The sequence below is a fragment of the Podarcis pityusensis genome (genome assembly GCF_964106645.2).
Source record: "Podarcis pityusensis genome assembly, chromosome: 2".
Lineage (NCBI taxonomy): Eukaryota > Metazoa > Chordata > Lepidosauria > Squamata > Lacertidae > Podarcis > Podarcis pityusensis.
The window spans coordinates 106,896,825-106,923,116 of record NC_138029.1 but is presented as its reverse complement, the minus strand read 5'-3'; the positions used below and the strand labels follow the sequence as shown (position 1 = coordinate 106,923,116).

At 46.1% G+C, this 26,292-nt stretch overlaps 3 protein-coding genes across 17 annotated transcripts in view; 1 reads left to right on the top strand and 2 right to left on the bottom strand.

Moving 5' to 3' along the window:
* IHO1 (interactor of HORMAD1 1) overlaps positions 1 to 9,069 on the bottom strand; it is a 55,252-nt gene extending 46,183 nt beyond the window's left edge. For 4 of the 7 annotated variants that reach the window (XM_080995773.1, XM_080995774.1, XM_080995775.1 and 1 more), the window contains exon 1: positions 419 to 502. Coding sequence is in view for 2 of the 7 variants with exons in the window: in XM_080995758.1 (XP_080851884.1) it covers positions 1,821 to 1,878 (58 nt within the window). In the remaining 5 variants the exon portion in view is untranslated. Of the gene's footprint in view, positions 1 to 375; positions 503 to 1,820; positions 1,894 to 9,057 lie in introns of those variants that run through there. The other 3 variants (XM_080995766.1, XM_080995758.1, XM_080995768.1) reach the window with 3 other exon arrangements.
* Positions 5,698 to 20,360, top strand: CIMIP7 (ciliary microtubule inner protein 7). Its single transcript, XM_080995908.1, has 4 exons — positions 5,698 to 5,811; positions 9,135 to 9,248; positions 17,848 to 17,925; positions 19,764 to 20,360. Exons 1-4 carry the CDS (start codon positions 5,713 to 5,715, stop codon positions 20,250 to 20,252), a joined length of 780 nt encoding a protein of 259 aa, XP_080852034.1. The 5' UTR covers positions 5,698 to 5,712; the 3' UTR covers positions 20,253 to 20,360.
* Positions 20,361 to 21,655: 1,295 nt separating this feature from the next.
* Positions 21,656 to 26,292, bottom strand: part of KLHDC8B (kelch domain containing 8B) — a 41,468-nt gene continuing 36,831 nt past the window's right edge. For all 9 annotated transcript variants that reach the window (XM_080995862.1, XM_080995861.1, XM_080995867.1 and 6 more), the window contains exons 5-7: positions 26,066 to 26,290; positions 24,951 to 25,052; positions 21,656 to 22,931 (exon numbers count right to left, since the gene is read on the bottom strand). In XM_080995862.1, the coding sequence (XP_080851988.1) occupies positions 22,735 to 22,931; positions 24,951 to 25,052; positions 26,066 to 26,290 (524 nt within the window). In that variant the 3' untranslated portion in view covers positions 21,656 to 22,734. The remainder of the gene's footprint in view (positions 22,932 to 24,950; positions 25,053 to 26,065; positions 26,291 to 26,292) is intronic.

The window sequence follows — 26,292 nt, the reverse complement described above, 5'->3', positions numbered from 1 at the left end:
AGAGAGAGATAGAGATAGATAGATAGATGGATGGATGGATAGATAGATAGATAGATAGATAGATAGATAGATAGATAGATATAGATAGATAGATAGATGATAGATCAGAACCTAGCAAATGTTTTATCCCTCATGATTATAGAAATAAGTTTGAATATAAGTTGTATGACAATGTCTGCTGAAGATCAAATCTCAGTGCCAAGCCAAAGTGCCATTTTAAAGTTGTGACTATTTATTTAAGTGATTGGTTAACACCCGTCACCTATTGGTATTTGATTCCTATTAAGTAAACCCCTTTCAAAGGTACTGGAACAAGCCAGGCAAGGGTTTTTATTTATTTATTTTGTCTCAAGAGCAGTTGGCAACCCTATCTACCTGCCCTTCTGACTACCCCAAACACTGTCTGAGTACTAATCACCATATTTTAATAATACAAGTTCTTTCTCAAGAGCAGAGAATGGGCTGAAATGTCACATTGAGCATCAGGCAGACATCTTGTCCCTGATCTAACAATCCATGCTTTCCGCATATAATAGTTGCTTGGCAACCATGTAAACATGGGTGGCAAGCCCTATGCCCAGGTACCAGCTAGCTTCAGGTGGCGGCTCAAATAACTGAGGGGACAGGCCACTTTTACGTGGCTCCCCTCAGATCCTGAGGGGATGCCTAGCCCGATTGTAGGGACATGGGTGAGTTCAATGTTTGTTATAAATGCTGTCTGTGGCTGTTTGTAAGGCTTCACAAACACTTTATATTCTAGAAAAAGATGACTAAGTGTGTCTAGAAATGCTTCCCTCTAATCTGGAAGTATTCCCCTCTAATCTATGGGATCTGGGATGCTTTGTATTCACTTGGGCTATATACACACTCTACCTCTGAAGAATATCTGATGCTCATTCTTTCCTGTAGAGAATCTTGGGCACTGTGGTAAAATTCTCAGCAACTTTTAACAAATCACAGTGCCCAGAATTAATTGAGGGAGATAATGGGCTTTGGAGGTATAGTCAGTGCAAAGCTTTCCAAACTGTGTCTTATGACACATTATGTGTGTCGGGTGCAGTGTGTAGGTGTGTCACACAAATGCTCTTATAAGGGGTTAGTTTAACCTCCGGCTTGCTAGTAAAACTGAATTACTGTGCCGCGAAATGATGCATGTCTAAAAAGTGTGTGACCGTCATGGAAAGTTTGGAAAGCTCCAGTATAGTGTGTACTGAGCCTTAGTGAAAAGATAAATGCATTCTGCCCTGGCTCAAGTGTTCCCTCATTTTTGTCCTTACTTCACATGTTCCAGGCCTGAGCCTTGGCAAGCCTTGGTGCAAATTAAGCCCTGCACATGAATGGAAGGTTATTAAATAAGGGGTTGAACCATAAAGAAGTCTATGGGATGAAATTAAGGGGGTTGGCTGAGGTCAGGTTAACCCTGCAAAAAATCAATTCCGATCTGTATGGGAGGGATGGTTTCTACTCAATGTCCCCATTTCCTCAGAAATGACACTCTAATGATGGGAGATTTTGTACAGCAGGATGGGTGCATGGTATGTTTAGACTCTATAATAGGACAGAAATGCTTGACTCAGATCCCGGCAGTTGTTTCTGAACAGGGCCAGCAAGAAGCAGTGAGGTACTCTGGATGACTCAAACTCCCTTCTCCCCACTTGCTCCCCACTGGTCCACTACGTTTGCCACAAGAAAAGGGTTAGGGAGCAAGGCCTATGGTTGCCTGGCAACCATAGCATCCCAGGCAGGAAACAGGAGTGGCCTTAGGCATATGGATGCTAGGCCAAATATAAAAATGGAAATTTCGCTCCTCCGTTAGATACATCCTGTAATCTTGAGTGCTGCCTTATGAGCTGCAAAATTCCACATTGATTTTTCCATTATTTTAGCAGCAATGGCAGCTTTTCCCTTGCTGGGAACTTAGGCTGTGTACACACCACACCTTTAAATCACAGTCAAAGCACATTTCCCCCTCAAAGAATTCTGGGCACTGTAGTTGTAACTCAGTGTGGGGTAAACTACTGTGAGGAGTATGCTCTACTCTCCATCAGCTCTTGGAGACAGTCTTTGGCCTTATGTATGAATATCAGGTAGTTAAAAATTCACCCACACCTCAAATCTTTACCTCTTGCATCCTGACTTCTTAGTCTTCCTTTTGCATCTGATCTCCTATTCTTCACTCTCTACCAGTCATGAGCAGCAGAAATACACATACCAAATGCACACACCAAACGAGAGGCATAGCCATCTGCTGCCAGTGTTTTTTTTCTAATGCTGATTTAAACTCACCTACTTAAACCCACATTTCCTTGCCCTTTTCTTGATAGATAAGATGAACAAACATTCTCCCTTTTCGTTTAGCAGCATTCTAATGTATGAAAACCTTCCAAATCTTTCCTCCCCCAACTCTTTCTTTAACATTTAAGCATTTTACATCAGTGATACTAAAGTACTTGACATTTTAAACAAGGTACAACATTAGTGTAATAATAATAATAATGGAAATGGTTAAAAATAAAACAGTGAGAGAGAGAAAGGAGGGGGAAGCCTGGGTAGTAAATCTCCCTTGATGCATTAATCTCATTAAGGTTCAATAAATTTAATTTTATATATAGTCTCAAAGCACTCCCAGCAATGCATGTGGATTTATATTTTCCTGTACCTTATTCCCCCAATATACAATAAAAATGATAACATTGTCAACAAAAGAATCATAATCTTGTCTTTCCCCTCTCAGTCAGATCATACTAGTCTGTTTAACCATGCAGGCTACAATTCATACTTTGTTTAGCCAAACATGCAATCAGGCATTCTTCCGATTATAGGGAATAAAAAAAAGGAATAGTGATCTGTCTGAGTGGCATCACAGTCTTAAGCAAGTCAATATACCGTATTTTTTGCTCCATAAGACACAGATTCAGGCTACCCTTCATAAGACAGATTCAGGCTACCCTGAATCTTTTATTTTGCTGAATAAACTCCATAAATATATTTTGCCAGGTATTTATAATTTAGGGAAGTACTCTAATTGGAAAATTCAGAAACAAAAATAAATTTTTGGGTAAAATTTTAGAAATGTTAATTCCCCTAAACAATATGTTTTCAACAGCAACCAGTTTTTAGTATACCTTTGACTTTAAACACCAGCTTGTCATGATTGTATTCAAATACATTATTTAGGTCTTATGATATATGCTATAATATTTAACTGGAGAATCTTACCCAGCCACTCAGATTTAGTACAGTTTATTTTATATCCAGAAACTTTGCTAAACTTGTCCTTTACATCAAGTAGCAGACTAATTATATTTTCCAGACCTTTAACATATAAGACCACATCACCTGCGTACAAGCTAATTTCAAAATCTTCCTAGGCAGCTTTAACACCTGTTATCATCTGGTTAGATCTAATAATTTCTGCTAGAGGTTCAACAGATAATGCAAACAAAAGCAGGGACAGAGGGCAACCCTGCCTTGCTTGTCTCTTTAAACAAAACCTTCAAAATGTTTTCTCCCCCCTGTTTTCTTTCTTCCTTTCTGCAAGGTAATATATACCTTTCCTACAGTTTTTCCCATAACAGCACTCTCTGTGGGTAGCACGGCCAGGAATCTATCGCATGAGACACATTGCTGAGATATAGGCATCAAAGCCTACCAACCAAGGTGGATAAAAGATGGAATTGTACTTTTATTTTATAGCGGTGAGAAACTGTGACCTCAAAAATACTGCAGAGGCCTGACAATGTGCGCAGAAAAGTCGTCTTTATTTGTCTACTGCTGTTGCAACACAACACAAACCAATTTAGAACAGCTCCTCTACCTTTTGCCGTAACCAGGGCAGTTAGTTCTACAATCTCAGGCTACAACACAAAATATTGAGACTCTTTTTAAAAAATATTGTCAGTTTACAGGGCCACAAAGAGAGGTTTGGATACGTGCAGGCAATGCCTGATGAAAACTCAAGAGTGGGGCTGAACATTATTTTTGACTGTCGGGGACTGAAGCTTCCATTGGTGCTGTCAGAGTAGGATTTGGGGGCAGATGTCCAGGGTCCCCATTTTATATCCTGAAACTTTGCTAAACTTGTCCTTTACGTCAAGTAGCAGACTAATTATGTTTTCCTCAAAGGCAGCTGGCTCACCACAGTTGGAAGTTAGTGAAGTAATTTAGGTAAATTAAGGTAAAGGACCCCTGGGCGGTTAAGTCCAGTCAAAGGCGACTATGGGGTTGCGGCGCTCATCTCGCTTTCAGGCCGAGGGAGCCAGCATTTGTCCACAGACAGCTTTCCGGGTCATGTGGCCAGCAGGACTAAATCGCTTCTGGCACAACGGGACACCGTGACGGAAACCAGAGCGCATGGAAATGCCATTTACCTTCCCGCCAGAGCGGTACCTATTTATCTACTTGCACTGGTGTGCTTTCAAACTGCTAGGTTGGCAGGAACTGGGACAGAGCAACGGGAGCTCACTCTGTCGCGGCGATTCAAACCGCTGACCTTCCGATTGGCAAGCCCAAGAGGCTCAGTGGTTTAGACCACAGCGCCACCCATGTCCCTAGTGAAGTAACATACATTATCCCTAAACAGGGAGAGACCCTGCAAGGTCCAGAGTCCAGATGTCTGGAGACAACAGTTACCTAAACATACCACTAGAAGCCTCAGTACGCTCTTACCTCTTCGCCCTTCAACCTACCTACAGATATTCCGATTGTCTCTCTTTATCAGGGAAAGCACCTTTTCCTGATCCCTCTCTCTGCTAAACCACCACCCTTATTTTCGTATTTGGGAGATTGCCTTGTTTGAATTTGAATATGGGATTTAAATATGGGGTTCAGCTCCCTCCATGGGCAAGTTAAAGTTTTAAATGGGCAGATGCAACTTGTGTCCAAGGGACATAGACATGCATTTCACACCCTGTACCTGCTGAGATTTACAGTACAGTGGTACCTCTGGTTACGTACTTAATTCATTCCAGAGGTCCGTTCTTAACCTGAAACTGTTCTTAACCTGAAGCATCACTTTAGCTAATGGGGCCTCCTGATGCCGCTGCGCGATTTCTGTTCTCATTCTGAGGTAAAGTTGTTAACCCGAGGTACTATTTCTGGGTTAGCAGAGTCTGTAACCTGAAGCGTATGTACCCCAAGGTACCACTGTATTTTGAACAGTTGGTAAACAAATTTGTAGGATAATTATATTTTGCAGGCGTCTCTTTAACTAGAAGAATCATTGCCCTCTTGACTTTTAAATCATTGCGGGGCAGGCTAATGCAGAGTAAATTAATAATAGTGCAGAGTAAATTAATATAGTGCATGGGCAATGAAAAGACTTTAATTATACGTAATACTGAGGGGCTGCCTCATTAAGTGATCCTTGGTTTGAAAATGGGAGTGTTCTGGTAAGAACACCACTATGGCTCTCAGTGCTGGAAGCTACAACGGTAAAGAAAAATAATAGGATAGAAGGGTGGACAACTTGAAGAAACTTAATAAAACAAGAGGGAGGAGAGTACAAATTTAAAGAATTTAAGGAATTATCAGGGAAATTAACTACATGGTTAAAATATTATTTGAATGAAGTATTTAAGAAAGATAGGATACGAGGGTTTGGGGAACAAATGTCACAACTGGAGAGAGACCTGTTGGGATGTAATGTAAAAAAAGTGTTGTCTTGAGGAATGATGAGATAGAATCCACTTGCCCCCAGCAGCCCCTGCCCCGATGGTGATCAGAAAATGTCTGCCTGAGGGAAAAGTGCAGAAATCAGCTCAGCAGTTAGAAAATAGAATCTACTTGACTCAGCAGTCCAACACCCAAAAGGTACCCTATGAGCAGAAAATGTCTCCAGAACCACCCCCCCACAACCCCCACTTTCGAGTTTGCCACAAAATGCTGTGTAAACTGGCTGGTCAAGAAAGTCAGTCACAAGGAGATGAGCTACCGGGTAACTGTCTGTGTTATGTACTGAAGTTCTCACCCTGGGCCAGCAGGGGGACACTGTAGATAGTTTTCACTCAGGTCCACATATGCGAATATCGGACTGAAAGTGACGTTCAGTGATTGGATAGTTACAGAAAGTGGTTACTGTTGCATTGTAGTGGAGCTCTATATAAGCAGGCTGGCTGAACCCTTCAGTTCTGTTCTGTTCTGGCCTGTGAATAAACAAGAGCTGTATGAAGAATCGCTGTGTCGTCTGATATGTTCACCCACAACTTAACAGTCTGGTGTCTGTTTTTAAACTTGCATAGGTCAGCTGAATATGGGCAAAAAACCAGCACAGACTGGCAGTTGCAGACAGGACAGGAGGGGAGTGGGGAAGAGGCTAGAAAAGTTCTGTTTTTGCCTGCTATTGTAATGTCTCCCAAAAATAGGAACTGTTGAGACAGACTCCCAGAAAGAGGAACTGCTTAGGAAAGGACTCTTGTGTGGCTTGTTTGCAAAATGATGTAATCTCGCTCTGCACACGCTCTTGTACCCGTGTCTGGAAGTTGTTTGTGACACACTATAAAGGTAAAGGTAAAGGGACCCCTGACCATCAGGTCCAGTCATGACCGACTCTGGGGTTGCGGAGCTCATCTCGCTTTATTGGCCGAGGGAGCCAACAGACAGCTTCTGGGTCATGTGGCCAACATGACTAAGCCGCTTCTGGCAAACCAGAGCAGTGCACGGAAATGCCGTTTACCTTCCCGCCGGAGCGGTACCTATTTATCTACTTGCACTTTGACGTGCTTTCGAACTGCTAGGTTGGCAGGAGCAGGGACTGAGCAACGGGAGCTCACCCTGTTGCGCGGATTTGAACCACTGACCTTCTGATCGGCAAGTCCTAGGCTCTGTGGTTTAACCCACAGCGCCACCCGTGTCCCAACACACTATAAAAGTGAGCCCCAAATAGCAATCGGGGCTCAGCCTTTGAGAACGATCTCACTGATGCCAGCTGCAGCTTAATAAACCAGACCTTCCTTGAAGAACCCGGAGCCTGTCGTTATTGACTAGGACAAATTCTGCAACAGTCTAAAATGTATAAAATATTATTGGAATGGGAGACAGAGAATGAGCAAGTAAAATCCTCAGTGATACACTGGGCCATAGATATGGGTCATAATATAGACATGGCAGCATGGGAACGATTGTGGAACATGGATATAAAATTTACAGCATGTTATGGTTTAAGAGAAAATTATATGAAAATGATGTATCATTGGTATCTAACACCGAGTAAACTGGCAAAAATGTACAAATCTAAATCAAACAAGTGTTGGAAATGTAAAGAGAAATAAGGTTCTTTTTATCATATGTGGTGGTCTTGTAGTAATGATATATAATGAATTGAAAAGGATGTTTAAAATAACCTTTGTAAAAAAACAACAACCAGAAGCTTTCCTTTTGGGCATTATAGGGACAGAACTACCTAAATTATATAGAAATTTATTTATGTATGCTACCACAGCAGCAAGAATGCTACTCGTAACTGGTCCCAAAATGGAAAGAAGCAGAAGTCCCAGCAAAGGAAGAATGGATGCAAAAACTTACGGAATATGCACAAATGGCGAAACATACCAGAAGAATAAGAAATCAAGATAACAAACTTTTTTTAATAAAAGAAATGAAATGGTTTATTGAATATTTACAGAAAAATGGCAAACAGATAAAAACATTGGCAGGATTATTGTAATAACCTAAAGTTTCATAAGAGTATATATTTAAAGTAGATAATTAAATGAGCAAATCAAATGAATTTGGATCTGCAGAAGATATTAAAAAATAAATTTAAGGAACCGCAGAAAGAGGGGGAAGGAAGTCAAGCTTTGAAAAGTTAAAATGATTGTAAAATTAATGAAATGTATAAACCTGGAAAGTATAAATAAAAATTAAAAAATAAAATAAAATGGGAATGTTATATCCCTCGTTTTGATGGTAAAATGTTGGCGGGTATGTAAGTAGCAGCAGTGGCGGCTAGCCCTAACTCCTCCCATATCTGCTATAGTGACTGTGCTGGACAACAGACAACAATGGTTATAGATTCCAGCTTCTTGGCACAGAATGGTTACTTTAGTGCAGTGTTTTGATTGATTGGTTTTTAATGCAGAGTACAGTGGTACCTTGGTTCTCAAACGCCTTCGTACTCAAGCAACTTGGAACCCAAACACTGCAAACCCGGAAGTAAGTGTTCCAGTTTGCAAACTCTTTTCGGAAGCCAAACGTGCTCCGTTTTGAGTGCCACGCTTCCGTTTTGAGTGTTACGCTGAGGTCTTTGCTATTTATTTTGCATTTTTGTTTTTGCGGCTTTTTCGTTGTGTTCTTGTGACTATGTGGAACCCAGTTCAGCTACTGACTGATTGACTGTGTGACTGCAGTACATTATTGATTTCATTTTATGGATCAACGGTCTCGTCAGATAGTAAAATCCATGTTAAGTTGGTGGTTTAGGAGTTGTTTTTAAAAGTCTGGAACGGATGAATCCATTTTGCATTACTTTCCATGGGAAAGCGTGCCTTGGTTTTGGAACGCTTTGGTTTTGGAACGGACTTCTGGAATGGATTAAGTTTGAGAACCAAGGAACCACTGTATACTCAGTGTACCAGATAGCTCTTTTGTTGTAAAGGCTGGTGTAGATTATGGCTTTCCAGTCCCACGCTGATGGCTGGATGATGTTGCACACAACCAAAAATACCTTTTCAGGAAGAATGCTGTTTTGGTGAGGGCAAGAGGGCAGCCTGGAAGTGGGGCACAGCTGGGCATTCTCTACCAGCCATGTAGACTGGCGCAGATCAGCTCAAATTGAAGCTCCCCTTATGTCTGGTCCGTGGTGATCAAGACTGTCGAAACATGACTCTCAGCCCTCCTAAACGAAGCTCTCTTGACAAGTCCTTGGCTGGCGTAACGTGGCCAAGAGATCCCCCGTGGGAAGCTGGCCTGCATCATCGGAGACTCGCCTGTCTGCTTCTTGCCCTCGCCTGAAGAGCCTCTTTTCTTGTCGGTAATAAGAATAATGACAAACCCCTGCGAAATCCTTTCGTCGTTGTCAGAGGCAAAGTGTGACCTTCCCGTGGCCCCTATCAAGCTCACCAGCGAGTTTGGAGAGGCTACTGGATTATGTTGCTCAATTGCTAATTAGGGGCTCCTTGTTGCCTCTCTTGCTCCAGCACGCCAACGGTTTCTATGGCAACTACAGAAGCAGATGCAGGAGCGACTTCACCCAGGAGTACCGCAAAGCAGCCCAGCCGCAACCTCCTGAACTCTTCCTGAAAAGAATGAAGGTGAGTGACGGGTCAGCTCCTTCGACAGGCTCCCACTGGGAAGAAGGCAAATGAAAGCCTTCATCCTTACCAGACCTCCTATCTGGTTGTTAATAGGGACAAATGGAATGAAAGGGCCGTATGGGCGTGCTGTGACTAATCTCAATTTGCACAGAGGAAGGCATGAAACGTACTGGAAGTAGGCCTCAGTGCATTGCCGTGGTTAAGATCTGGGAGAGAAAGTTCTCATCTCAAGTTCAGGTATTTAACTCTTTGACCACAAATCTTCAGGCTTTTCATACCTGAGACCCACCTTCAACCTGTGGCTACCCTTTTTAAAAAATAATAATAAAAAATAAAAACCTATTTATTTTCCAACTGTACACAGCATTCCAAATGCGGTCATGCCATGTAGCAGCATTACAATATTGGCAGTTTTATTTTCTCAACAGCCCATCTGGCTGTTAAGCAGGAAGTTGGTGGTTCAAGCCCACCCAGGGATGGCTGTGGGCAGGATCCGTGCATTGCAGGGGGTTGGACTAAATGACCCTCAGGGTCCCTTCTGTTGTAAACAAAATCTGCCCTTCTTCCCTTATGGGGTATCCAAGAGCCCATACAGAGTCCTTAAGTGGGTTCCCTATCTGTAGGAGAAAATAACAGAGGCCAACCAGAGAATATTGAGAAGCAAAGCAGCTAGTAAGCCTGATTTTTATTAAAGCTGTTGCAACAGGGTGCTCCCCTCACACGCAGGAGAACAGAGGAGGACCCAGAAAAAAGGGGTGCCTGCCCTTATATAGACATTTTAAATTCCCTGCCCTGGAGCTCAAGACCACCCCTCCATACATCATACATACATCACAGAAGGGGCGTAACCCAAGACCACACCCCACAAACATCATACCTACATCACAGAAAAGGCGGTCTGCAACAAAAATTTGAATGTTGTTGTTTTTCCTGTCTGCCAGGTTATCTGATAATGCCTTATCTGATTGCCTTTCCCGGTAGTCTGGCCATTCCTTTGAGATGGTGATTACCCAATTCCTGAGACAATGGGAAGGTTCCTCCCCCCTCCCCCTTGCAGAGAAAACATTTGGTCAGTTTGGCAGTCAAAATGGTTTCAGGACAGTCTTCCTGTGCTGCTCCAGACATGTGGCCCACATATCTATGTACAGTGGTACCTCGGGTTAAGTACTTAATTCGTTCCGGAGGTCCGTACTTAACCTGAAACTGTTCTTAACCTGAAGCACCACTTTAGCTAATGGGGCCTCCTGCTGCCGCCGCGCCGCCGGAGCACGATTTCTGTTCTCATCCTGAAGCAAAGTTCTTAACCTGAGGTACTATTTCTGGGTTAGCGGAGTCTGTAACCTGAAGCGTATGTAACCTGAAGCGTATGTAACCCGAGGTACCACTGTACGTGCTTGGCTGGCACATTTATGAACATTTATTATATATATAAGACCTTAAATTTTTATTTACACTTCCAACTCTACGATTCTATGATTTTCAGTTCCCTTCCTAGTGATCGCTACCATGGAATGTGCCTTTTCCTCCACACACTGGGTCAAGATCTTCCTGCACCACAACCCCAAGGTCTCATTTCTGATCAGTCAACTCATGAGTGTATACTGTATATGAACATGCTTCACTTTTACACTCGTTTACACTGGATTGCATTTGCCATTTTACCACCCAGTTTAGGAGCTTTTACAGCATGGCCCTAGGTCGTATCCAGAGTACTGTGATAGATATGGGATGGCAACTGATGGATCCCATCACGAAGGTTGGTGGTAGTGGTGATGGCTGTAGTTGACTCTTTCACTTGCATTTGTGTGTGTATGTGTGAAGCCTGGGATTAAAATCCTAATTCAACCTGCATAAAATTGCTTGTCCCAAACTGCCGATTTTATCCCATTTGACCCTTCGCCGATGTGGAATTAATTTGAGCTAGAACAGCAGGCAGGCTCCTGAATCCCTAGTGCTTGACTTTTCTGCATAGTGTTGCAAGAATATATCTTCCTGTCAAGCATAATATGTCATGCTGTAAAGTAAAATGCTTTTCTGATCGGAAAAATCTATTTAGGAAGATGTGGTTATATTTTTGTGCTTCCGTTACAATCAGTTTTAGGAGCTTGTGAATATCGCACCGTTAGGACTTATGCTAGATGCTGCTTAAAGCTTTAATAACTAAAATGCAGCTAATTGTTTGTTAATTATCTTCTTGCTGTTTTTAATAGCTGCCTTGAGCGCTTTTATAGTGAAAGATGGATATAAATTTCTCAAATGAAACAAAAATGAAAGGTAAAGCAAATTCCGTGCGCCCAAGGTTACATTAGTGGAAATTCTTCTCTATCCTCTGTTTACTGAGTATAGGTAAAGGCAAAGGGACCCCTGACCAGTAAGTCCAGTCGCAGATGACTCTGGGGTTGCGGCGCTCATCTCACTTTACTGGCCAAGGGAGCCGGCTTATAGCTTCCGGGTCATGTGGCCAGCATGACTAAGCCGCTTCTGGCAAACCAGAGCAGTGCACGGAAACGCTGTTTACCTTGCCGCCAGAGCGGTACCTATTTATCTACTTGCACTTTGATGTGCTTTTGAACTGCTAGGTTGGCAGGAGCAGGGACCGAGCAACGAGAGCTCACCCCATCACAGGGATTCAAACCGCTGACCTTCTGATCGGCAAGCCCTAGGCTCTGTGGTTTAACCTGCAGCGCCACCCACTGTGTACTCATCCCAATTTCCTTGCGAGGAGGTTAAGATGGCATTGGCTCAAGCAACCTTCCAGTCCATTTCCAGTCCAATATTTTGGGGGAACAGGTTTGTAGCGCAAAGCCTCCCAGTCAGCTATAATTGTGGAACCTAAATTTGCAGGTACATGACCCGAGAACAGCTACAGTCTGGAAGAACCCTCTTGTCTCCTGCTCATGAGAGGGATCCATTGTCGGTAGTTTCTTTCCTGCCTTTCGGAGGACCAGGTTGTCCTTTGTTATTGTGGTATGGAAGTGCCAGCCCTCCTCTTTATTAAATCTATCTGCTGGGATTTCGGGTAGCAGCTAAGCTCTCTTTAATTGCTTTGCGATATCTCGAGCGGCATGTTGTGGATTAGGCTCCTCCTGCCCCCACATCCTGGCACTGACAGCCGGAGACTTGGCATCTGTCCCCAGTAAGCGAGGAAGACAGCTGCCTCTTAATTCTCTTCTGGGAACCCACAGCAGTTTTGACAACAGGTAAAGCCACGGCTGCTTCTCGTCCTCTGTGCCGCTGCGCCTGGAGTCCTGTCACCTCGCAGCACTGCAGAGGCAGGAAACGGAGCATCGTGTTGTGACAAGGGGCTTAGCTCATGTGACTCTGCATCTGTGCTGCTTGGATAATCTCTTTCTCTGATCCTTTCGGTTTGCAAGGGAGAACTCCCACTGCTGATTCCCAAGCCCAAGCGCTCGTCCTCAGCTTATTTCATGGAGGGGAGAAATGATATAGCTCAGTATTTTATCTGTGGGAGATCTAATCAGGGTGATCGGATGCAAAGGCAGGGGCTTGCGTTTGCTTAATAGTTTTGCCTGTTTGAGCAGGCACTTGTTTTCTGACCCCTGCAGCATTTTGGGATTACAAACTGTACCTGTTGAAAATCCCTCACCGGCAATATTTTATTACAGTTACAAAATCCCTGACAGCTTGTGGGCTGGATATAACCCCCCAAAGCACTTTATCTGGTCTCTAGTTACCCCGTACTACATGTTAATTATGTTGTGGCAAAGTGTTTGCTAGCAGTTTCACTGGTACGGAAAATATTGTTTTCAAAAGCTGTAAGAAACCAGAGGCGGAGTCTCTCTCTCTCTCTGGGTTTCAAAGCCCATGCTGATCGAGAGGGTCAACTTTATTTATAAAGCCTCAGCAACAATGAAGACTTGGCAAAACGCCTCTCCTACCCAACCTTGAAATTACAGGGTGGCTTTAGAGAATATAGAAGCAAAGGGTCATAATTCAGTGGCAGAGGTACATGCCTTGCATGCAGATAATCCCAGGCTCTATCTCCTCCGAATAAAAAGGTAGCAGGTTTAGAAACAACTTCTATACGAGGACCAAACTAGATGTGATATTTATCATATGGTTGCCCTGGTGCACTTGATCTTAAAAAAATTAAAATAAATTGCTGGTACAGCCCATCCTCGCAAGCTGGATCAGGACTATACTGTGTGTGGAGGGGGCCTTAAACCTTTTTCCTCTGCCTTGTTCCCAATGAGAATCCACATGACCCCATGAGCCCAGGGAGGCGAAGCAAGGTCAGGGAGAGTTTCACAGGAAAAGATGAGAAGTTGCTTGTGGATCCAGGAGAGAAGAGAAAGATAGTATTGGGGGATACAGGCAAGGGCATCACAATGTCAGAGCGACGAAAACAGGGATTAATTTTAGCAGCGGTCCTGGGTAGATTGAGCAGGCAAAGGTGAGCTATCGGAAGGTCAGAGAAAAGATTATTGCAGACTGTAATTGTTATGTACTGAAGTTCTCACCCTGGGCCAGCAGGGGAATACTGTAGATAGTTTTCACTCAGGTCCACATATGCAAATAAGGGATTGAAAGTGACGTTCAGTGATTGGATAGTTACAGAAAGTGGTTACTGTTGCGTTGTAGTGGAGCTCTATATAAGCAGGCTGGCTGAACCCTTCAGTTCAGTTCTGTTCTGGCCTGTGAATAATCAAGAGCTGTTTGAAGAATCGCTGTGTCGTCTGATATGTTCACCCACAACTTAACAGTAATCACTGGGGGAGATTAACAGGAGCACGTACCAGATGTTGCATCTTCAGTGGTGCAGAACAGGCCATGCTGGCTCCAAATATGATAGGGCCAAGGAGTGTAATAGCCCTTGGGGTGTGGTTAATATGGGTGTGAGCTCACCTACTAGGTTCGCCATCTGCGCCTTGTCTCTGCTTTCTAGGCAGCAATATACAAGACACCCAGGTACTAGGATTAGTGATATTGCCCAAAACCAGTTTGAAGTCCATATCATGCTATCAGTTCCATAGGTTTTTGCGAATCATGATGTGTATTAGAGCTGGGCAATATATTGTCCCAAACCAGTTTGAAGTTCATATCGTGATATTGGTTTCATAATTTTTGACCCGGCAATACATTGCAGATCATTACATGTGTGGGTGCTGTGCAAAAAATCACAATGGGGGGAAAACCATGAAGCCGGCCAATGCCTGTACATAGCTCCATCCTTATTTCAGACATTGTGATATATTGGTGTATCACGATGTTTAGCTGGTGATATATCGCGATGTTGAAAAACCAGATCCAGCCCAGCCCTACCAGGTACCACACAAGAGGGTTATTTATTGCTGTCATTCATGAGAAGACATTTGCTTCTGAAGAACCACATGGTGCAGCCTCCAGTCCAAGGCCTGCACTAGGAGAGAGACCCTTCCTCCAAAAAGAAACTAAAATTTGTAGCCAGTATAATGTACAGGCACCTATACACACTGTACTTCACAGTGAGGGGCTAGCTAGTACCTTATACACTAGCTTTCAGCATGATTCGGAAAGACATGGCGCATCAGCGAGGTATAGGCAGTGCATTACAAAATGCAGGAGAGCAATTCTGGCTTCAGCTTGTAAAACAGAGAAATTCCCTCTAGCCGGACTGACTGAGATTAGTTGTGAGGGAGAATTTGCTCTAAAAGAGCCAGCACCTCACAAACACTTTTAGGCAGCCTATAAATGTCGGCTTATAACAATCAGAGACCTGTAGCAAAATATGTGTTTGGCTACTTCGATAGGATAAATACAACCTGTGCATCTTCAGCTCCTTGGCTTGACCGCCCTGTTGGCTCCTAGGGATGCACAGGGATGCCAGCTAAGGCAACAGAATAAGCTCCTGGATGATGCAAAACTGATCTCCAGCTGCCAACTGGCAAGAGCTTTTCAGACATCAGTGAATGGCACAATTGACTCCCTTAGAATGATTCCTCCTGATGAAATTCGTCTGCTAACAAAGCATCCCTTGAAGCTGACATCTGCACAGAGAACACAAGAGCATCCCCCATTTTGTCATATGCTGGGGAGCTCTGGATTCAAGAGAGGAAAGGGTCTTAGCCCAGCGCTTTGCAGGATAAGGCCCCACAGGTGTACACTCTGATAATGTGGGTGGGCAAGAGCACTCCTCATGAGACACAGAGCAGCACAGAGTGACAAACACACCACAGCACCTGAAGCCCTGCCATCGGTCAGCCGGGGTGGAAAAAGGGAGCGATTTTGTTTATTCTATTGCTGTGCCAGCCTGAGAGGCCCTTGGGTGGCCTGTTCAGCTCTGCTTCCCACAAAGACCAAAGTGTCTGGTACTCCCATCTCTAGATGCCCCAGTTACAGGTTCCCTGCTGCTTACCACCAGAGAGAGGATCGCCAGTGATAGTTCACTCCCCACTTGAGTAGAGGTTGGACCTTCTGCGAGGACCGCAAGCCTAAGACTAGGCCTCGTATGCCTAGGAATAGAACGGTGTATTTTCTTTTGTTTTTCATTACATTTTATTTTGAAAATAAATACAGTGAAATCACTAATTAAGAGAAAAGGGGGGAATCAAACTCACTAATTCCTGTTTTTTCTGTATATCAACATGGGTGGGCTTATGAGATAGAGTGAAAACAAAAAGGCTGTGTAGAGACTCACTGGTTGTTACTGACAGTTGTGGGTATTTGGATAAGTTATGTATCTATGAGTCATTTCTTGTTTCTTGATGGAAGCTGTGGAACAGGCAACTGACGCTTTTATTCTTCACTCTCTACCAGTCCTGAGCAGCAGAAATATACGTACCAAATGTAGCACACCAAGCAAAAGGCATAGCCAATTGGCTGCTGCTAGGGTGGAACAGTTGTGGAACAATCAATTGACCCTTTTTAGATCCAAGGGGCTTGGCCTTATAGAAAGAATCCTAGAGGCTTCAACGTAGGATAGACTGAAGCCCAAATTCCAGTTTCCTTGGCCAAGACATTGCTGTTTACCTGAATGCATACTGGAAGGTACTCTGTACAATAAAAAACACACACACGTGCAATATTTATTCTATTTTACCACCTTTGTATCAAACCCTTCTGTAAAGGATTTCAGGGATTTTCTTTTGTGCAGAGATTTACCCAATTTTCTCCTCACAACAATTCTGTGAGGTACAAAATGGTAAGAAAGCGTAACTGGCTGAAGGTAGTTCAGCAAGCTTCGTGAATTGTGACTGAGTGGGGGTTCCATTCCAAGTCTTCCCCAGTCTGCCCAGTATGGTATGTACTGGATAGGGATAGCTTGACCACACCTGTCCATGCATTAGTAACATCATGGTTGGATTACTGCAATGTGGGGCTATCCTTGAGGTTGGTCCGGAGGCTGCAGCTACTGCAAGGTAAAGGATCCCTGAATGGTTAAGTCCAGTGACCAGGCTGCTTGTGGGGCAAACTACTGCCAGTATATAATACAGTGGTACCTCGGGTTAAGAACTTAATTCATTCTGGAGGTCCGTTCTTAACCTGAAACTGTTCTTAACCCGAGGTACCACTTTAGCTAATGGGGCCTCCCGCTGCTGCCGTGCCGCTACCATGTGATTTCTGTTCTCATCCTGAAGCAAAGTTCTTAACCCGAGGTACTATTTCTGGGTTAGCGGAGTCTGTAACCTGAAGTGTCTGTAACCTGAGGTACCACTGTACGTTGTTTGTAGGATTTTCACCAGCTGCGAATCTGCCACCCATAAGGCCCTATATTATCTCAGGACCAGGTTGTGAAGAAGCGAGGATGCTCAGGAGAGCCTTTCACACTGACTTGCTTGCCCAGCTGCAGCTCAGCAGCTCTGCAGGGCTGCCAGTTGAGTCTTAATCTAAGGTAGTTGCTGCCATTATCCTCCCACTTATTTCTTGCAGCCAGGGTGCACCTGGGGCGCACCAAAATTTTGTTGTTTTTCTTAAGGCTTCAAGCCAGTACAGCTGCACTCATTGGCTCAACCTACACACAAACTTGCTGGGGAAAGCAAGGCTAGCTTCTAGCTGCCTTTGCCCAACCCAATATCAAAGCAGCTTGCTCATTACCCTGGTAGTTCCCCTCCCTAACTTCCCAAAGCCCAGGAACTCTGAGATCAACTCACCCCGTGTTTCACAAGCAGTTCCCTTACACGTTACTCAGTGTGTAAAGGCAGCCCACATTTCACAAGTCTTTCCCAGATCTCATAAAAAAAATGGGTTGGTCTCTTACAACTCTGATCTAAACAGTAGCCTGGATTCCAGAATCCCGAGGCTTGCAATTGCAGAGTTTTATGGCCTAGTTGTGAAACTTTACTAGAAAGAAAAGGTAGGGGGGAAGCAGGCAGAGGGTGAAAACAGAATACAAAGCAAACCAGAACACTGTGGCTCTAAAACAGGGCTAATCCTACCCTACCGACTACAGCAGCTTTTCTCAGCCTTGGGTCCCCAGTCGTCTTGAACTACAGCACCCGAAATCCATAGCTTCCCAGTACGAATCCCTCTCCTTTGGGCCAAATTTGCCCTCACCTGGTGTTTGAAAGCAGATCCCATCTTTACCCCACTGGTACAACTGCAGGGTGTGGCGTCTGGCAGGGAGCCGTGGGCTAATCTTGCTTGTGCCCTTTTCCAGGAAACCCCTTCAAAGCACATATTCTCTAAGCACGACAACAGGCACGCCTTCCCAGGATCAGCTACATATTTTGAGAACGTGAGTGTGATTGGTTTGGGGGGGGGTGCGGGAGTGTGGGGGCGGGGAAGGTTTTTTGGTCCTTTTCCTCATATGCAGCAATAGAGCCGGTAGAGAAGTTAATCAGAGGAGTGCTTGATTAGAGACACCGGGGTCATTCCTAATGTGATTAGCTCTCCCTTGGCAGGCTCCAGGGCTCCCTCAGGAACTGATGACACCAACCGACTGCCTCTGCAAAAGCACTAGTTAAGTGCTCTTAGCTGCACGAAGTAGCCTGAGGCTTTGCCTTACACGTCTAGTGGGTGCCTGTTACACTCGAGCATTCAGGGTCAGCTGCCGCAGGGACAGGACAGAGCTAGGCAAGGGTTAGGTTCAGCACTGGAGTGCTCCATACCGCATCAGGTCCCTTACCTTTCCCGCCCCGACCTGGCCACAGTGATCCATGCGACGGTCACCTCCAGGCTTGACTACTGTAATTACTGCTCTACGCGGGGCTGCCCTTGAAGCTGTCCCAGAAACTCCAGCGGGTGCAGAATGCTGCAGCGAGGCTCCTCACAGGGTCTCTGCCATGGGAGCATATTCACCCAGTGCTTTTCCAGCTGCACTGGCTCCCTGTGGAGTACAGGGTCAGATTTAAGGTGCTGCTTTTGACCTTTAAAGCCCTTCTTCACGGCCTAGGACCCTCGTACCTACAGGACCGCCTCTCCCGGTATGCCCCACGGAGGACTTTAAGGTCCATAAATAGCAACACTCTAGAGGTCCCAGGCCTCAAAGAAGTCAGATTAGCCTCAACCAGAGCCAGGGCCTTTTCAACACTGGCTCCGGCCAGTGGTGGAATGCTCTGTCTCATGAGACCAGGGCCTTGCGGGATCTGATTTCTTTCCGCAGGGCCTGTAAGACAGAGTTGTTCCACCTGGCCTTTGGCTTAGAATCAGTTTGATTCCCTCCCCCTCTTTCTTTTCCCTTTCTCCTCCTGTGAAGAGGCCGCATCCTAATGTTTTAATGTTGTATTTTAATCTTGGTTTTTTAAATTGTATTTTAATCAACTTGTTTTTATTGTTGGTTGTTAGCCGCCCTGAGCCCGGTCTTGGCTGGGGAGGGCGGGGTATAAATAAAATTTATTATTATCATCATCCTTTGTTAAGGCAGGTGTGCTCCGTAAGATTCCTCCCTGGCACTGGGAGGGAAAGTGACTAAGCTTGAACTCAAAGGTTAATTTAGCGAAACCATGCGTTCTGAAACATTATGAGAACCAAAGCACAGCCATCCTTTGAAATTTGCACATCTGAATTTTGCAGCGCAGTTCTCCAGCCAAGTAATGTGTAGGGGGGAAATGCATATATTCATGAGAATAGCATACAAAATGCATTAGGATAAACTGGTTGCAAAAATGTGTATATTAGTAAAAGAAAAACCCTGCACGGAACGTGTTTATCAGGAGAAATTTGCACCAGAATGCCAAATAATTGCAATTTGTGGCATATTGGCTAACTTGTGGGTTACTATATGCAGGATCAAGTACTGAGGGCAGGAGTTTCAGCTTGGTGTGAAGACAGATTAAATTTTTAAAAAGCAATCGCAGAGTTGTGAACCCTTCTTCAAAACTTTTGTGAGAGACGCCAAGCACTTGATCAGTCGCCTGTTTTGTCCCTCGATTCCAAGGTAGTTCAACCGTCACTAGTTTCGATTAAATGTGGCAAGGGTTTCCTCCAGTGCCCTTCCCTGCTCTCAGAATATCGCACCTGTCTTCCACCCTTGGTAACCTCCTGGCTTCTTCTGGTTCTGCGTTTAAAATGGTGTGCTAGGTGGCTCCTTTCACAGTGCAGGTGTGAACAGTCTGGTCATTGTTTCCCCGGCAGGGTTTAGGAAGGAGGCGAATAGAGGGAAGCCTTCCCAACACCAAGAACTTAATTGACTGGGTTCCCTTGAAGGAGGAGTTAAGACGTGAGAGACCCCTCATCTCAAGCTACCAGTATGACTTCCACTCCAGAGAAAAGGTCCCCCAGGTGTTAGTTCATCACTCCCACAGGCAAGGGCAGCCCCTGCAACGCACTCCCAGCACCACCTACCAGCACACTTACCGGAGCTACTCTTTGTATGAACCCATCCTCAGGACATTCAAGCGTGAGGTGGTGAAAGATGCTGAGCCCACCAAGCCTGTCTCCAGTGAGCCCACCGCCCCTGTCTCCAGTGAGCCCGCCACCGTTCCAGGCTCGTGTGAGCCCACCGCAACAGATACCAGCAAGACCCCAGAAGCCTTTGCTCCAGGACCCATTTATGTGCGCCCTGGCACCCACAGGCCAACCCGGTGGACTGTCTCAGACTGTTTGCACTGGCACAATTGCTGATCACACGCGGGAGTTTCTCCGTTATCTGCGAGAACAGTTAAATGCTCCTTTGTACAAGGTGAAATATGGGAAAAAAATAAAATAAAATCTTGCTGGACTGTGACACAAGCGGATGCTACGGGTTTTGCATGCCCTTTATTTCCCCTCTGCCAGGAAACCTTTTGCCACAAAACTCTTGATTTTGGCCACGGAGTTGTTTTGCCAGTCAGAAGAGTTGTGCGGAGGTATGCTTGTTTAATTCTACTGTTTTGTTTTCAAGACTAAGCACAAAGGGTTGTTTTGTAGGGACGAATAGGCACCAAACACGGGAGCCCCAGAGGGGGAAGGCTCAGAGCCCGGGGATTGGTGGGGAACACTGAAGAGAGAGCAGAGGTAGAAGGTATGGGCGGAGGGGGGACTGGTTAGATGCTGAAGAAGTAACAGGCTTTAGTGAGCAAGGAGAGCCTGTGACAGGGAGCAGCTTAGACAGAGGCTGAAGCAGAGGCGGGAAGGGCAAGAGGCTGCAGGAGAATTCCAGGAGTATGACTCTCCTGCTGTGACAAGCTCCCCTTCCTACTTGTCTCCAAGGTCACATAGGACAATGAACAGGGCTGAACAGAGATTGCAGGTGGGCCGCTACAGTTTGAGGCTGCTTGGACAATGTCCGGTTAGAGGAGGAGACTGGCTGGATGACAAGAAGTGGCAGGAGGCACCAGCTGGCAAACCCCCTAGGGAAGCCTCAGAGGAGGAAGGTTCAGGGCACCGGAAATGGTGGTGGGACACTGAGGACAGGTCAGACAATGAAGGAATGGTTGGCTGCTTTAAAAAAAAAGCAACAGGCATGAGCGAGAGGGAAGAGCCAAGGGCAGAAAGCAGTTCAGACTCAGCACATGAAGCTTCTCAGCAGCTTGTTAATTCGACTCCCTCCCCCCCCCTTTCTCCAAGAACATGCATGTGGCTGAACCATGAGCAAGAGTTCGCTCTTGCCTTAGTGTACACCAACGTGGGCAACCTCCGGAAGAGGAGGGGATCTTAGGGGGAAATGGGAAACAGGAACTGTCAGTCCTGGCAACTGTGCTATGGAAGCTGGCCCTGCCTTGAGGCTTCTCTGCGTTGTTTGCTGTTTTCTTGAATAAAGAATTAAACTTCCTGCTCCTCTCTGCGTTTGAGTGCTGAGCTGCATCTGACACATTGTGAGGACTGGGGAGAAGTAAAGCTGCTTGGACTTTGTCCAACGTGAGCTTTAAATTTGCCTTTTGGCACTCTTTCTCCCTCTCACCTATGTTGATGCTAGCAATTGATCTTACAGTGACTGCTTACCACCACCACCACCAGCAGCTAAGAGTTAAGCGCAGACAGCAGCTTAGGCACGTGGAGCACATCTCGGAACAAGACCCATTTTTAGGAGACAGAAAACCAGGAGAGAGAGAAAAAAATCCACTGGTTTTATTGGCATGAGGTGCTACACCACCTCCTAGGCACTGGGCTAGAGGGCACCTTATGTGCTACATGAGACACAGACCAAGTTAGGAACACACAAGAGGGTGTCGTGGCTGCACCCAGCCTTCCTGGAGTCAACTCAGCTGTGCAGCGTAAAAGACATCAGCGCAAGGATAGCAATGGCAACTCAAAAGCAGAAACATTGGAGTGCCTGCTCCTCTTTGTGCCTACACCTTCCACCGCTCCTCCCCAGAGCCTGCTGAGGAAACCTTGCTGTCTTTGGAGTTAAGGGCCAGACCCACGCAGCCCAATGAGCATGGCAAGAACGCAGGTGGAGCTGTGTCTTGGGCTGTATGGCTGCTTCACTGCTGCGTTCGTCTCCCAGGCTCAACTTTGCGTGTCATCGCTCGCCCTTTTACTGGCAGCCTTAACAGCGGTGCAGTAGAACGTGAGCTGTCAATATAGCACTACCGATATCCGTTATACATGGCGAGTTTACGGAGTAGCTTAAGCAAAGAGGGAGGAAAGGGGAGGGGAGGCCTGTGCCCCAGAGAGCTTACAATCTAAAGTTCAACAGCGGGACAGACAATGAAAGGGGAGGGTGCTGAATGGAGCGTTCCGGTTGGCCATCGCTCTGCCGCTTCAACCTGAGCACGGCGCAGCCCATATTCTCGCCATGTTCCTTTGGAGTCGGAAGGCTGCGCGCAATGAAGAAGCCATGGCTGGGAAGCAGGAGACCTTCTGCACCTGCTGTGGCACTGAGAAAGTAGTAGATCTTGCTTCGGCTGGCTGGGTGCGCTGCGAAGGCGCTTCGCCTGTGCCCTGCTGACAGTGCAGGGCTGCCCCAGTCTCTGAGCTACTACTCTATGCTTTGCAAAGATGAAATGAGCTACTTGGAGAACAGCAAAGGGAAAGGTCGCTGCTGCAGGGCGCCGCGCCGGCAACGGAGCACATGCTCTCCTCCCTGCTCCCTTGTACGCATGTCCCGTCACCATCGTCGTCAGGCACTTTAGTCCTCTCGGCTTGTATTGGCAGAAGAAATCTCTCCACCGGCAAGCATCGCTCAGACGCCTTCCTGAAGGCACAGGGCCTCCACGGCGCTGCTGGGACCCTGGGCCACCCCTCCGATCGCAAAGAGCAGGTTGGCAGCCTCCAAGCTGGAACAGGAGCAGCGGCCGGTGGGCATGGATGGCAAGGGCTCCCATTTCTTCCTCGCCAAGTTTAATCCTTCCACGGATCCAAGAGCACTTGACTGGTTCCCTGCAAAGGGGGTGGGGAGAGAGGCAGATCCATGAGCCAAGCGGTAGTTGATGTCAGCAGTTGCAAAAAATGAAAATAAAAAATCTGGCATATCTACTGACTTCACTAGTACAAGAGTACACTATGGCTGAGCCAAGCTCCAAGGCAAACATCTCCCATGAACAACAATGGCACATCCTGCTGCAGCAGGAACGAAAGGTTTCGTTTACACGCCAAGGGGATGTTTATGAAAGGCAGGGATTTGGAACTCAAACTGACGCCAGAAACAGTGCAAACGGATCCTGGCATGCTTTCTCACAGCAGGCCTCTTTGCCAGCACCCCAGGACTGCCAGCTACACCGAGAGGGTGTGAATGAAAGCCAGAGACCCAATGCTGAAAGCATTCAGATGACACATTTTCAGGTAATTGCTGTCTCTAACTCTCATTCATTTCAAAGACAACCTTGTTGGAGTTTTGCAGTTTAACTTTTATGCCTTCTTTATTATTGTATTTTGTAAGGACATCTAGGGTAGTGTTTAAGAAAGGCAAGGAAGTTGACAGAAAGAGGAGGTTTCTGCAAAAAACAGAGGTCACTAAAGGCACTCTCTCCCCATGCTCAGTCTCAGTGACATGTAGCAAAGCATTTAGCCCAGAGATGGGGAATTGTTGGCCCTCCCAATGGTGTTCCCAGCCAGCATGGCCCATTGTCAAGGGATGATAGGATTTGTAGTCCAACAATATCTGAAAGGCAATATTTCCCATGCTTGAAACGGACCCTAAGGCATATATATGCAGCGTATATTTCCACTGAGAAAATGGCATGCAAAACTTACCTGTATCTAAGAAGATGAGTGAATCAGTGGCTGCCCTAATAGTTTGTGCAAGAGGTGGAGGAGGAGCAAACTGCAACAATGCAGAGGAAAGACCTACAAGATTCAGTGCAGAAGGAAGGGAAGGCTCAACCCCCCCTGTATTTTCTCCTGCTATAATGCCTGTCCCACTCATTCATGTTAGGTAGCAACATGGCCCCCCAACACATCCTTCCAAAGACGTTTAGTTCTGACACAGATTGCAAAAATGGAAATCTGCCACCACCTCCCTCACTTTGATTCTATCAACCAAAAGGCAGTTATCCTGTGTTTAGGGACAACTCAATTCCTGTTCACATAATGGGCTAGTTCACACATCACAGTAAGCCAAACTGAACTGCTCACATTGTTCCCATTTTGCCCTCCCTGGCCGGGAACAAAGAGCGACCAACCACAAACCTTGCCTTAGTGTGACATGTGAACCAGCGCTCATGCGGTGTGCTCTATCATTTGTGTGCTGTTTTTTCCCCCGGTGAGCTGTGGCTTACGGCTAACCATGGTATGTGAAATGGGTTGGGCCAACTGCTGCCAAAATGGTAGCTTGCAGGGGAGGGAATACCTGAAAACCCTGTGCACACTGATGTAGTTGTACGAGAACTGTATTAGCCTTGATGTTCAGAAACAGAGTCAATACCCTGGTTGCCAGACGCAGGGGAAGCCATCTCTATAGCTCCCCTGGTTGGTGGAAACAGTAAACCTCTGGATGCTAATTGCTGGGAATCACAAGTATTGCACTCAAGTCCTGCTTCTGAGTGACTGATTCCAAAATGCATATGACTGGTCACTGTAAGAACAGGAAGTTGTATTAGATAGGACACTGGCCTGCTCCATCAGGCTGTTCTTATCTTCTCATAGTGCATAGAATAAGGGACTGTTGCAGGCTAATCCAGAACAGGAATGCAGAGAGAGAGAGCTGAACGACGAGGCAGAAAGGAGCAACTTCACAAATCAGATCCACGTCTCTCAACAGGTAAGGGAAGATGACACACTTGAAAGAGATGGTGTAGGTCTACTTGTTTTAAGGAGTTGCATTCCATCCGACAAGCCCTCAAGCCCAGGGGCTTGATCTCACATGCAATCCAACATATCCCCAGCTTGGGACAAGTTCTTGTGCATCTCCATCTTCCGCACACCTCAAGAGCACAGAAGTGGCCCATCTGCCACACTTACCAAGCCCCCCTGCTGCTACCACGCGGCCACCCAAGCGTCCAGCCACGAAGTCAGCCCTCTTGTCCCTCATGCGGATGGCGCGGCTCAGTCGATTCCAGGACCCTGGATGGGAGATGGCGGAGAGGAAGAACTCAGCTCACTGTGGAGGGAGAGGAACTAAGACTAAAGGGGAGGACAACTCAGTTGGCCAAGAACCTATGAATGCCAAGATGGATCTTGACTAAAGGGCTATAATTTGGGTATTTACCTCTCTTGACATGGACAAGAGATGACTCACAATCCTTATCCACCCATCTTAAAGTAAAGGTAAAGGGACCCCTGACCATTAGGTCCAGTCGTGGCCGACTCTGGGGTTGTGGTGCTCATCTCGCTTTATTGGCCGAGGGAGCCGGCATACAGCTTCTGAGTCATGTGGCCAGCATGATTAAGCAGCTTCTGGTGAAACAGAGCAGTGCACGGAAACGCCGTTTACCTTCCCGCTGGAGCGGTACCTATTTATCTACTTGCACTTTGATATGCTTTCTAACTGCTAGGTTGGCAGGAGCAGGGACCGAGCAATGGGAGCTCACCCCGTTGCGGGGATTCGAACCGCCAACCTTCTGATCGACAAGTCCTAGGCTCTGTGGTTTAACCCACAGCGCCACCTGTGTCCCATCCACCCATCTTAAGCAGGGGCAATAATTAGTTAATCTCAGGGAGTTCAGTTCCCTGCCTTGACTCACTCTGTGGTGAAATGTGATGCTGGATGATAGCCAAGGAAGGCCTTATGTCAGAGCTCATCAGCCTTTGGTGCCCGGATGTTATTGACCTGCAGTTCCCATCATCTTCAGCCATCTTAGCCTTCATGCAAAGGGAAGTCTATTGCTAAGATGTTTTCAGCCAGGGTTGATGGGAGCTGCAGTCTAAAAACATGGAGAGGACCAGAGTTCAAGAAGGCTGCCTTATATGGTATTGCCTGGGAAGTGAACGTGTGACTAGGGCTGAAACACAAGGAGTTGCCGAGTTGCTTGGGGCTTTTGTGCCATCACTTTCAGGCAAGAGTCGCTGTCAATCCACCACAGTCTCTGCGTTAAACCCACTTTCCTTCAAACAGGCACAACATGACTCCAGCTCACCCTCCTCCAAGTCAAACATCTCCACAGTGTTGACAAAGTGGGGCCGGGAGTAGAAGTTGTGGGGTCCTGGCTGCTGCAGCCCTCCCAGGCTGAAAAAGCAGCCGTCCAACATGGCACAGCTGGCAAAGGCACGCCGGCTGGGCACACTCGGGTAGCGGGTCCAGCTCCTCACTTCCAGATCCAGGGCTTCAAAGGCCGTTACAGGCAGCTTGCCTTGCCTTCCTCCT

What these genes read in the sequence shown, in the direction of transcription:
- CIMIP7 (XM_080995908.1), top strand. Translation starts at nt 5,713, where the DNA reads ATGGTGATCAGAAAATGTCTGCCTGAGGGAAAAGTGCAGAAATCAGCT. An exon ending in AGCAGTCCAACACCCAAAAG is followed by an intron (nt 5,812 to 9,134) that starts GTACCCTATGAG and finishes CTCTTGCTCCAG; the next exon opens with CACGCCAACGGTTTCTATGG. An exon ending in CAGCTACATATTTTGAGAAC is followed by an intron (nt 17,926 to 19,763) that starts GTGAGTGTGATT and finishes TTTCCCCGGCAG; the next exon opens with GGTTTAGGAAGGAGGCGAAT.